This window comes from Ictidomys tridecemlineatus, chromosome 4 (genome assembly GCF_052094955.1).
Source record: "Ictidomys tridecemlineatus isolate mIctTri1 chromosome 4, mIctTri1.hap1, whole genome shotgun sequence".
Classification (NCBI taxonomy): Eukaryota; Metazoa; Chordata; class Mammalia; order Rodentia; family Sciuridae; genus Ictidomys; species Ictidomys tridecemlineatus.
In genome coordinates this window covers 58,790,668-58,803,940 of record NC_135480.1, presented here as the reverse complement: position 1 = coordinate 58,803,940, position 13,273 = coordinate 58,790,668, and the positions used below count along the sequence as shown (strand labels likewise).

The following is a 13,273-nucleotide window of genomic DNA, read 5'->3' as shown; positions in this document are numbered from 1 at the left end:
GAATGAGAGAAAAAGTATAAGAATGAAGCAAGATGTTGTGTTTGCCGAAAACTAAAAAATAAATATTAAAAAAAAGAATGAAGCAAGTAAACAAAATAGCAAGTAAATAAAACAGAAAAAATATATTTTCAGTCTAAAGGACCATGGATTATGTTGAGAAAATAATTAACTTGCTTCTTGATAACGTTCCTTTTCTGAGTCTCGCAGCATCTAACTGATAATCTTCAAGGACAGGTTTTCTCAATGTCAGCCTAACTACATTTTAGACCAAATCATGTTCAGTTGTTGTGGGGATAGTCTTTGTAATTTTAATATTTAGCAGCATCCCTTTCTCCTACCCATTAGATATCAGAATGAACAATCAAAACTACCTCAGGCATTGCCAAATGTCCCCTGGACATTTGGGGAAGGATTTGTTAAAGAGGGGTGCTAACCTTTGTTCAAGAGTCTTACACAAGGGAAGGGGAGGAACCTTTTGTTGAATAAGGATTGACGAACTTATATAACTTAAATTGAGCAAAATAAAACTGGCTATCCAGAGGAGTAATTTTTCAGTAGATATTAACTAGGAAAATTAAAGAAGAGAATTCCAAGGAAAGAAAATAGATGGTTCAAAATTGCAGACGTGATATATGCTAGCATTAGCATAAGCAGAACATTGTCTGATAAGCAGGCATGATAAGAATTGTGGCTAATGAATAGGGAAGATGACCAAGTGAGGTGACCAGTTTAAGCTAAATAAATCTTGCAGGTGGTAGGACGAATTTTTGCCCATTAAAAGTCCAATGTGTTAGCAGCTTAATGAATAAACTGAAGAGCTTGAAAATACTGGATAGGAATAACTTAGTAGAAAGCTACGCCTTCATGAAATTATGTAAAAACAGTGAAAGAATAGCAAGGCAGAAAAAATCTATGGTACTCACTGATATGATGCAGGAGAAATTTAGAAAGAAGAGATTGAGAATTACTCTTAGGCTGAGAATTACTGGACTGGATGGCAAAAGGCAACTGGGGGAAGTACTTTATGTCCATAAATATGTACATCCTTAAAAGAAGGAGAAAAGATTTCTTTTTTTTTTTTTTTTTTTTTGAGAGAGAGAGAGAGAGAGAGAGAGAGAGAGAGAGAGAGAGAGAATATTTCAATATTTATTTTTCAGTTTTCGGCAGACACAACATCTTTGTTTGTATGTGGTGCTGAGGATCGAACCTGGGCCACAAGCATGCCAGGCGAGTGTGCTACCGCTTGAGCCACATCCCCAGCCCCAAGGAAAGATTTCTTTAACCATTGAAAACTCTGACACAAACAATACAGAAATTTAGATCTTCTCTGTATGATTATACCTTGAACCATTATTGTTACCTACAATTCCTGTTCTGACTCATGGTAATTAGCAACACACAGAAGTTTAAAGAAATCTAATGACCTAAGTCCAAGCTTCCTAAAAGGGCTGTGATATCAAGGAACTCTTCCTTTTATCTCATGTGTGATGTTTGCCATTTGATCTCTGACTCAAGATGTTCAGTGACAGAAAATCCCTTTATTTTTTCTGAGGTAGTCTCACATTACAGAACCTCAAGGAATCAGCTCCAAACTGCTTCCCTTCTAATTAACAATAAAAGTCCTAAATATATATTCCCATAATAGACATTTTCCATGGAACATAGCAGTGAATTGTACAAAATCTGAAGCCAATCTAGACAGTTCAAATTCTGAATCTTCCAGCAAATAGCTTTCATTTTCTTCCTGAGCCAGTTTTGAAAGTAAGTTCCTCAATGTCACCATTGGTAAGATAAGACTAACGGACAGAAATGCATTAGAGGATGACTGTGAAAGGGGGAATGATTTCAACCATTTAGAAAGAATTATGAAATGTACTGTTCTCTTCTATAATGCCAGATATTAACCCACAGAAATCTACTCTGTCCTTCCCAGGAAAAATTCAGATATTTGAAGATACAGAGAAATTTCCTTTGAATCTCCTCCAGTCTAAGCACGAATAGTCTCTGGACCTTTTTGGCAGACAAGCTTTACATTCATATATTAATTTAGTTCTGGAGAGGTCCTACAACTTGTCAGACTTTATAATTTGCCCCCCTATTTTTTATTAACTATTTGAAAAATATTCCGGAAAGCATGAATTACTATGAGACAAAATCGTTCTAGAGTTGAAACTCTCCAAAACAAGACAGTGTTGCTTTTTTATCCTCCTGCCCTCATATGAAGTCATATGGGGTTTGTATTCTTTTAGAAACAAATCTGTCAGTTCCCCACTCACCTTACAGAATATCCAGCCCCCAGATTTACCAGGGACTATCTACTGAAGCATAAATAGAACCCACAGAGCAGAATCTTTTGGATGTTTCGGGCAGTGAAGAATCAGTGTTTTACACCATAATGTGCCCCTGTGGGATTGGGTTTTTCTAATCCTTTGTGATGGGAAAATGAAAGAATAACATGGTTATGAACTTAGAAAATTCCTTGTCTCATAGGGGTTCTGTGTCTGTTTTGTTTTCCTCTCAAACTCAGATATCTCTTTGAAACTTGGAACCAAAATGACTGTCCTTTTAAAATTTTATAAGGAAAGTCAGCTTTCAATGATGACACAAAATAAAACAAGGCACTTATTTACAAAAATAACGAGCTGTAAAGGAAAAGAAACAATTTCTGACATTCAGATTAATCTGGGCAGACTCTTGCTGACTGAGAAACAAAAGGAATCTTTTAAATTCCAGTGTGACAAAGAGTGATTTTTCTTATTAGGCCCATGAAAGGGTCTGGCTTTAGAAAGTACACCACAGGGCCCCCAAAATTCTTTCAGAACCTAATTTTTTTTTACTTGAACATGGGTAACATAAATGTTTCCTGTATTCAACCATTCCTTACCAAGTTGTTTTTTGCTATGTCCATAATTTTGACCTAAAAAAATGTATCTTCAATAATGTTATTGTCAATTATTATATCTATAATCTCAGACATAATCTTGAAGCCTCTATTTACTTAGCTGAAAGAAGAATATATAGCTTAGAAAAAACTTTGGGAGTTGAACTCATAGAATCAAAGAGGAAAATGACAGTTACCAGAGAGGCTGGATGGGTGGCCCCCACCCAGCAGAATCTTTTGGATATAGGTCCAAAGAAAATTTCAGGTAGACACAAAATTTCCAAGAGGTCTGTGGTACATCATTGTGAGTACAGTCAATAACAATATATTATATACTTGAAAAGTGCTAAGACTAGATTGTAAGTAATATTACTACAAAACAGTTGAGGTAATACACATGCTAGAAATCTCAGTGTAGCCATTACACATTGTATGCATAGATTAAAATACCACACTGTACACCATAAATTTACACACATTTTATGTGTCAATTAAGAAAAAAATAAAAGGAATTTAAACCTTTAGCTTGAGGAAAAAGAGGAAGGAAAATTCCCATTTTCTCCATAGTACAGGAAATGGGCTACCAAGACTGGATTGCACGCAAATCTTTGAGAGACACAATGATGACATATGACAGACACAGCTTTCGTCTTGTGTCATTGCATCTGGTCTGATTCAACAGACCTTCTCTTTTGTATTTAAAGACATTTGACTATACCTTTTGAATATTCATCTGTATTTATTTATTTATTTATTTTGGTACTGGGGTGTGAAACTAGGAGAACTTTACCACTGTGCTACATGCTCAGTGTATTTTTATTTTTTGAGACAGGATCTCACTAAGTTGCCCATGCTGGACTAAAATAATAATCCTCCTGTATCAGCCTCATGAGTTGCTGGAATTACAAAATGCTCCACAATACTTAACTATTTTTCTTTCTTGACGGTGAAATTTTTGAATAACCGTATCATTTATTACATAGCCTGTCCATTCTTTAATGTTTCCTCATGAATATGGCTTAGGTTATATGAGATTTATTTTTACTTGAATACCACAGAATAATATATCATTTCTCTGTTCACTCTGCATCATTAATCATGTAATATTTACATATTCTAAATTTAATGAACTTGGTTTCAATCACTTGGATAATGAGTGTCATCTATTACTTTATTGTAATGCCATTATTCTTCCCTTTGTAATTCATGAAAATCTGTGGGGAGATACTTTGAAACTATTGAAATAGCTACTCCTCCTAAAACCTTTTTATTCTATCAATGAAATTCTCAATTCATCGTACTTTATATTTTTATTTGTTGTCACTAGATTATAAGAAAAGATTTGCTCTTCAGTCATTTGATTATGTATTGCTTTATTCATCTGAGTGACATTTAGAATATGACTTTATATGATGGGCTATAATCAATTACCATTATTATTCATTTTTGTAGCTCCAAATTTACTAAATTTAATTTAGAGGAGCCTTCTCACAGAAGATAATGAATGCTTTTTTTTACAGAGTTGAGGGCTTCTGGGAAACAGAGGAGGCTTGAAAGTCTCCTCTTCAAACATTGATTCTTAAAGAGATCTGGTGTTCCAAATGAGCTGGAAACATGAATGTCATGCTGCTGCTCTGCATCCTGGAGAAGACTGGGGACAGGGCCACTGGGGGTGGCCATGGTATTTACAGCATAGTCATTGGAAAGGAAAGACTAAGGTGTAAATAGAAAGGACAGGCTAGGGGTGGATCCAAGGCAAGAGGAAAGTGCTTCTGAGCTTCTTCCCCAAGCCCTCCCAGGAACAATGAACTAAAATTTGGAGAGTTCCTTGGAACCATGGAGATGGTTTGAGCTTTCTGCTCAGTATTTGACAGGTGCACATTAGAAAGCAACTAACCTGGGATTTACTGTGCATGAAAGGGTTGACGATTGTGATCAGCTGGTTCAGGGGATTTGGGCCATTGATATCTTCTCCCAAGAGCAAAACTTTATGCCTCCAAAGTTGAATCTAGTGACAACTGGCACCTGTGAAAAATGACCTCCATCCAGCCTTCAGCACAATTGATTCCACTGGATCTATGTTTTGTAAAGTCAGAGGTTTCAGAGGTGATGGTGTGGGTGTGGAGTGGGGGTCAACTATGTGGTTGATTTTTATTTGTATTTCATTTGGGATGAAAAAGGCTTGTTTTTATTTTATTTTATTTTTTGTGATGCTTGATTGCACTTTTTAAGGTAAACAAAATCTTGGTGACTGATGTTGATTTGCCTCAACAGTCCAAATTTCTGAGTTTTCAGACTACTACACAGTAGTATAGCAGTTGTGTGTTTAACATACTATAGGTTTTTTTGTTGTTGATTTATTTTTTCCCCCTTGGGGGCACATATGAACAGGACATCTTGATTCGGACTCTAAACTGAAATTTTCTTGTAACTATTTTAAAATGATGTGTATTTCTAATGTTTCTTGTACTTGTACAGAGTATTGCTGTTGGTTGCTTTTTATTAAGAAGGAAAAAAGGAGCCTGAAAAATATCTTTAAAAGACTTACAAATAAGAAATATCTGAAATGTCAACATAAAAAAAAATCCTAATTCTTGCGATGAAGTCAGAAAGATTTTAGACACATTGCTCAGAGTAACAAGAATGTGTTTATTGAAAGAAAATGGAAAAGGGACACTCTCAAGGGAGAAACGTGGATTTTCTCAGAGAGGAGAGAGACAATGTGCCTCTCTGGCACTCCAGTTTTTTGGGGGATCCCAGGGAGAGTCCTGCCCAGGTCCACCTCTTGACTGTTGACTGACCCCGACTGCCATGGCAACTCTATGTCACTTGGCCCAGGCAGATCAGGTCTAATTTGATTCTTAAGCATTTTTTGCAGGTTTTAAAAAGTAGAAGGAGTTCCTTATCTTCCAGAATCTGGTATGTGAAGAGGGTCAAAAAAGTCTCTCACTTCAAAGTAACTTGGGTTCCTCTTGCCAACATTATTTCTTGCCTGAATTTCCTTGCAGAAAACAGGTAGTTTTCTGAGAAATGTGACATATGCTGTCCATTCAGTCCAGGCAGGGCCATAGATAAATTGCTTTTTGGCAAAAAAAAAAAAAAAAAAGCAAAAAAGCATGTGGGGGTCAGCACAGTGGGCCCATTTTATAAAATTAATCTCTTGACCTCATGTTCCTACCATCCTTATCTGTCTGTCCCCTAATATTTAAACAGGTCCCCATCACACTTTGGGCATCCCTTTCTGGCCAACTGCTTTATTTTCAAATAACTTTTTATTTTTCTAGCCCAAGCCACAGAAGCAGTTCTTTTTCGAAGGAGTTCTCATCACTTTTAGCAAACAAACTTACTGACAACCCAAGATGTGAAAGGAATATTGCTCATGCCACTGTTTGTCACTACTTTTGGTTTCTATCATTGGAGAGAGTTAAACTACACACACAGAAATAAACACATACATGCAACTATAGAACTAGATTTATGTTTACACATCAATTAAAATAATGAGTCCTCATCTCTTAGCAAACAAACTTACTGACAACCCAAGGTTGTGAAAGGAACGTTGTTCATCACCATTGTTTGCTCACTACTTTTGGTTCCTATCAGTGGACAGAAGTAGGAAACACATGCAGAAATAAACACATATATGCAGCTATAGAACTAGATTTATGTTTTCATATCTATTAAAAATAATGAATCCATACAACTCTAATGAAAAAATTCAAATCCCTAAAGTTAGTTTTGGTCCCAAAGTTTTTTATAAAAACAATTCTTCAATAGTATGGAAATTATTTTTAATTATCCTCAATATTTATCATTTTTTTAAGCCTATAATAATCACCAAATAATTTGCATATTTCCAGTCAATATCCTGATGAAAAGCAAACATAACAAATGTTTAGCTTTTTTTTAGAATTATACATTTTTATTGATTTTTTTTAGTTATACTACCTTTTGTAACTGTGTAATGTCATAAAAATATGCAGATCTTAAGCTTATATTCTGACATATTCTTTTCATTATTCCTTCAGGAGAAAGAGATTTTTCTTAAAAAGAATTCCCTCAAAATGTCCCTTCCCTCCTCTGCAGAAGAAAGCAATAATTTAAAAAATTTCTACATTGGATTAGTTTTGTATGTCTTAGAACATTATATAAGTAAAGAAAGGTGGGGATACACAAAACTTACAAGATATTCTTTCAAAACTGTCAATTTAGATGAAAGGCAGCAGAAACATAGGAGGGTCAAAGCTTTATTGCTCCCTCACCTGAAAGCCAACAATACAAGGGAAAAGAATCAATTCTGCCCCTATTAGTTAGAAAACCACCATGTGAATCCTTACTAGAAAACACCATTAGCCTGATGGAAGGCCTGTTGTGCAGTCTTGAAGAATGACTCTTGAAAATAATAAATAGAGTTTTATTCATCAGATTTATAAATAAAGAAGAAAAAAAGGACACAGATTTTAAAATGAGTGAAGGGAAAGAAGACAGTATTGAATGAAAGGGGCATAAAAAGAAAAGAAAGAAAACCCCACAATATGAATAGCTTGTTCTTTGTTAAATGCCAATTACAGGAGAATCATATTTCAGCTATTAGACTGTTGAAGGTTAAAAATGTTGATAGTCATCAGCATTATTGAATATCCATGCAAACACTTTTTTAAGTCAGTTTTGAAACTGATGAAATAGACTTGGGCTTCAATTTTAAGATTCCTATTGAAAATTATTGTTTATAAAATACATTCTTCTCTCTCAGTTTATGTCTAATAATTTATTTTATAATTGTCTTGATTCATTTCATGAGTTGACATAAAGTTGTGGTTACCCTCTTGTCCTTGCAGTAACCCATTTTTCTCTCTTTTTTAAATTTTTAAGTCAGTTTGAAACTAGTCCTGGCAATTGTAAGTCATTCTGAAACATTTCAATAATCAGAATCTAGACTAGATTTTTTTTTGACAAACAAATGTTTTGTAGTTTCACTTGTACTTTTTATATAACTCTTATATTTCCACATTTTTAAGGATGATTGTTAGAGCCAGTTCAATTTCAAAACTTCTCCAAATATGCTTAGAACTGGGGCTGGGGCTATAGTTATGTGGCAAAGCACTGCCTATCACGTGTGAAGCACTGTGTTCGATACTCAGCACCACATAAAAATAAAGAACATAAAGGTATACTGTCCATTTACAACTACAATTTTTTTTTAAAGTTTGCTTAGAAGTATTGTGGACCATCCAAATCTGCTCTACTTCCTATTTTTATACATCACCCATTAGCTAAAATGGGTTTTCCAGATGAATATTTGAATCACTGATATAGTATAACTTCTAGCTGCACTTAAGCTAGCGAATGCACTTAATAAAAAGTGATTTGCATTCTTCTATTTAATAGATCTATATTAGAGGAAATGCTCCATAATTATTTTTTAATTTCATGAATAAAATTTTTTCTTTCTTGTTTTATAGATATTGAATAATATTCTCAAATTTGACTCTATGTCTACAAATCCTCAGCTACTTTTTACTTGAACTTTTACTTAAAAATTCTCTGAATACTCATGACAACATCAATCCTAATGCTATATTAGTTATATTTTTAAGAAATTATACTATCTAAAAAAAACTGCCCCTGTTGATAATCCAATCCAACAAGTTCCAATAAATTTCAAGTTTTATTCTCACAGATTTCCCAAAGATAGTTTTTGTATTTTGGAATATAATCCTCAATAGCAACATATGTCCAATAAAATAGTCAAATGCATAAAATCAGCCACAGTGTCCACGAGCTCTATGACATACAGTACAATATTTCTTACACATACAATCATTTCAAACTCGCGGATCAATTTATGGACATCAGCACACATATGATATTTTCCATAGTTTTTTCAAAAACCATCCATGACTTGAGTTTTCAGGAATAATAAACTATTTCTAAGTTTTCAGAGCATTAGTCTTACAAAAAAAACACTTTATATCTTCATTAATAATATCCCTGACTCATATAAAAGCATAATATTTTACATCTGCTGAAATGGCATGCTGTCACATATGCAGTAGATACATACATGTATGAGTGTTACAGAGATAAAACTTCCACTGACACATTATATCTGAAAAAAAACCAACAACTTTTCACAACATTAATGGTTATTTTTTATTAATCATATTTTCCAAGTCTCCCCACATTGTATCTTGCAAAGAAAAATTTGAAATGTCTGAAAAATCTGTGCAGTTAACTTAAACTACAGTCTGTATTTGAAATCTCTTCAGTTAGCTACCTGATTTTGTATTCCTTCATTTTCTTGGCCATTCATTTATCATTTCCTAAGAATCACAATACTTAACTAAAAACCACAACTTTCTCTTCTCCCCTTCCTATCTTTCCGTCATTCCATCCCTTCCTACCTTCTTTTCCTTCTTTCTCCCATAAATACCCAATTATAAACTCGGAAAATTTTAGCAATAAAATTAGAGAAATTAATTAAGTCAATAGCAGAGAAAATATTGATGTATATCCAGGTGCAGTGGTGCACGCCTGTAATCCCAGAATTCGGGAGGATGAGGCAGGAGGATCACAAGTTTGAGGCCAGCCCCAGAGAGTTAGTAAGCAAGCAAATTAAGAAGATCTGTCAAAAAATAAAACATGAAAAAGGCTCTATGGTAAAGCTTCCCTGGGTTAAATTCCCAGTACACCTCCAAATGTGTGTGTATACATACACACACACACACACACACACACACACACACACACAACACAAATATATACACACATACATATATATCTATGGAGAGAAATAGAAAGAGAGAGGTGTAAAATGCAACACATCATTCCCATGGTCTTTGTGCCTGTAACATCCATATGACCCTGGGAAAATATTTGAATTTTATACTTTATCTCATGAGATCTATAATTTTTTTTAAAAAGTAAACAATTAAAATATACTTCCTCAATTTTTACAAATTACTTGGAGACTAAATAGAAGTGAATGAATAACTTGATATTAATGAGTGCCTGCACACTCCAGAACAATAAGCCTTGTGTGCATTTAAGTTTGGTGACAGATACATAATTCATTTCAATCATTCCAGAGAATAACTTTTAGGAGAAGAACTCAACCAGGGACAAAATTTTTAAAATATTTCAAATATCAACTATTTTGTTCTTTTTGCTTGTCTCACTCTCATTCCTTAAGTAGGATTCACAACCCAGGGTGACTTATAGAACAGCAATCTGTTTAAATACCACCTAACTGGGAAAAACTCAGGTATCTCAATAACAGGCATTTTTGTTGTTTTGTTTTGAGAGATTATTACTAGTGAACAAAAAGGAAAGGATCCAGGTGTCAATCAAGGTAGATTTTATGGACAGCACATTTTTACCACACTAACACGGATCTGCTTGGTCTTTACACCATAGACCAGTGGGTTTAGAAATGGAGGAACCAGCAGGTACATGCTAGAAAAGAGAATATGGATATAAGGGGGGATGTGAGAACCAAACCTATGTGTGAAGAAAGAGAAGAAGGCCAGGAAGTACAGCTGGAGAAAGACACAGATGTGAGCTATGCAGGTATTGAAGGCCTTCAACCTAGCCTCCTTCTGGGGCAAATGAAAAACTGTGACAAATATCTGGCTGTAGGAAAAAGTGATGAATGTGAGATCAAACCCTGAAACAGTAAAGGCCACAAACAAACCATAGATTTTGTTGATCTTGATGTTTCCTGCAGCTAGTTTCACAATGGCCATATGCTCACAGTAGGTGTGGGAGATGACTGTCGTGTGATAAAATTGAAATCGATACTTTATCAATACTAGGCATGGGGCTACAAGAATGGCAGCCCTGAGTACTACAACAGCTCCAAGTTGAGCAACCAGCTTGTGAGTAAAGATGGTGGCATATCTCAGTGGATAACAGATGGCCACATACCAGTCCAGGGCCATGGCTAGCAGGATGCCTGACTCGATACACTCAAATGTATGGATGAGCCACATTTGAAGCAAGCGGGAGTCAAAATAGATATCTTGCGCATGAAACCAGAAGATTCCAAGCATCTTGGGCATAATGCTGCTGGCAAGTACAATGTCTGTGACTCCTAGCATGCCTATAAAAATGTACATGGGCTCATGGAGGCTGGGCTCTGATTTGATGATAAACAGAAGCAAAGAATTTCCAGTCATGGCCAGGATATACATGGCACAGAATGGGATCCCAATCCAGCTCTGCACAGACTCTAGGCCTGGGATCCCAATTAGTGTCAAGACAGAGGGCATGAAGACTGTCACGTTGGAGAGGAACATTGTGCTCTTGAGCCTCCTGATGGAAACAAAAGAAGTTTCTCAGTCAGTGCTATTGCACTCTACTTTCTGCTTTTATCAAAATTCATCATTTTGATTCTCTCTGCTTATGATAGGACTCTAAGATCATATCATCCACCTATTACTGAAGAGAAATGACCTCTATAGAGACATATCACTGTTTTCAGTAAGGGCATTTATGGGTACTGTGCCAGAATAAGAGGTTAGAAGCCTGGCAGGACTATTGCTTTAGGATCAGCAAAATCACCTGGATATGGGATTAAACTACTGAACTGTCTGTTATTTCCCTGACAGAACTCTGGACACCCCCCACCCAACATGCGGAAAGAAAAAGAAAGAAAAAAAAGAAAAAAATATATATATTTATTTATTTTGATTGGAAATGTGCATTTAATCAGAGTTTGGTGAGTCCCTACTTATCCCAGTTTTCAGCTACTCCTCCAGAGCTCTATTCTCAATTGCCTTCATGTGAGGAATAGTCATTTTGGTCTAGTAAATTCTAAGATTCTGTTCAGAATATTAGTGTAAAAGAACTCTGTAGAAGAGACTAGAAATAGAAATATTTAAAATTCAAAAGCACAATATATTCATGTATCTATAATGTTTTTACATCATCTGGAAAATTTGTATCATCTCATGATCTCAGTTAAAAGAAATTAATTGAAAATAAAGGGATAAAAAGTAGATTTCTTAAAAGGAATCAAATAATATACTAGACAAGAAAGACAGACTTTGAGATAACAGAAATGATTCAGAAGAGGTCTATAGAATAACTGAAGAAAATTTAAGGACTTATTTAGTCTGATGACTGAATTTTCTTTCTCCAAACTTGACCCCTGACATCTTATAAGAAAGTTCTCATTACATTGTGGCACATGCTTATAATTCCAGCAATTTTGGAAGGTGATACAGGAGGATTGTAAGTTCAAAGCCAGCTTTGTCAACTTAGCAAGACCCTATTTCGAGAAAAAAGAAATTTCTCAAAAATGCTACTTTAAAAATTATGCATCTTGAATCAAGAAAATCTCAAGTTATATATTGAAAAAATACTTAGGATTTCATGAAAATAGATTTAGGTTCTTTCTTCTTTTTCCCCTAGACTTTCCAAAATGACTCACTATTCTAGCAGACCCATGAATCATCACTTATTCCTATGCTAACTATCACAATATGCCAGAAATTCATAAAGCATATGTAGTTAATAGTTCTGATTGTCTGGTCAAAGAATGAGTTCATCCGAGAACATGCATTTGGGAGAAACTAAACAGTTCACTCAATACAGTGATTTCCACAGTTTTGCAATTCTTTAATCTATGACAACATTCTGTACAGTCAGTTTTTCAATTTGAACAACCTTTTACTTCTCCAACGATAATCATTTGGAATAGGAATTCTCCTAGAGCAATCACAGTGTCTCTGACTTATTCAAAAATAAAGAGGCAATGTGTGAACATTTCCTGACAAGTACAGATGGGGGTGGGGTGGGCAAGGGAGCATGTAAGTACCTATTTGTTAAATGGAGCTATTGTAATTGGAAACACTGGTAACAAAATAGTATGAGATATGATATGTCAAGAACTATGTAATGTTTTGAACAACCAATAATAAAAATTTTAAAAAAGAGATAGCTTGAGGATAGTGAGACTTCCTCTCTACTTGTTGTAAGATGGCTGTACTCTTACCAGGTACCTGCAGAGTATTGTCAGTTCTTCATATTACTGTTACTCATTGCTCGTCATTTTTTCTCCTCCATGGATTCATCTCATTCCCTTGAGTTTTGTGTTTTGTGCTCTTCGTGACAGAAAATAATTATTGTCATGAACTCTAAACCATTTGATGCCAGGGTCATCTGCCAATATCATATTGTAGACATCTCTGGGAGGGGTTTCTCAAACTTTTCTTTTGTCTCTGCAATACAGATACATTTCTCTCTCTCTCTACATCTGTCTGAGACCATGGCTGTGTGTCCATCCTCCTACAAAACTCGTAGCAAGTTCTCTAGCATTCTGAAGCACAGTATAAATTTCTTGAGATTGAATTGTAGAAGAAAGCTCCTGGCTACTGAGTATACTGTTCT

The 13,273-nt window shown here is 35.0% G+C and overlaps 1 protein-coding gene across 1 annotated transcript; it reads right to left on the bottom strand.

Moving 5' to 3' along the window:
• Positions 1-10,239: 10,239 nt before the first annotated feature.
• Positions 10,240-11,178, bottom strand: LOC101964172 (olfactory receptor 52A1). The gene has a single exon (XM_005342091.2). It carries the CDS (start codon positions 11,176-11,178, stop codon positions 10,240-10,242), a length of 939 nt encoding a protein of 312 aa, XP_005342148.2.
• Positions 11,179-13,273: the final 2,095 nt, after the last annotated feature.

What these genes read in the sequence shown, in the direction of transcription:
- LOC101964172 (XM_005342091.2), bottom strand. Translation starts at nt 11,178, where the DNA reads ATGTTCCTCTCCAACGTGACAGTCTTCATGCCCTCTGTCTTGACACTA.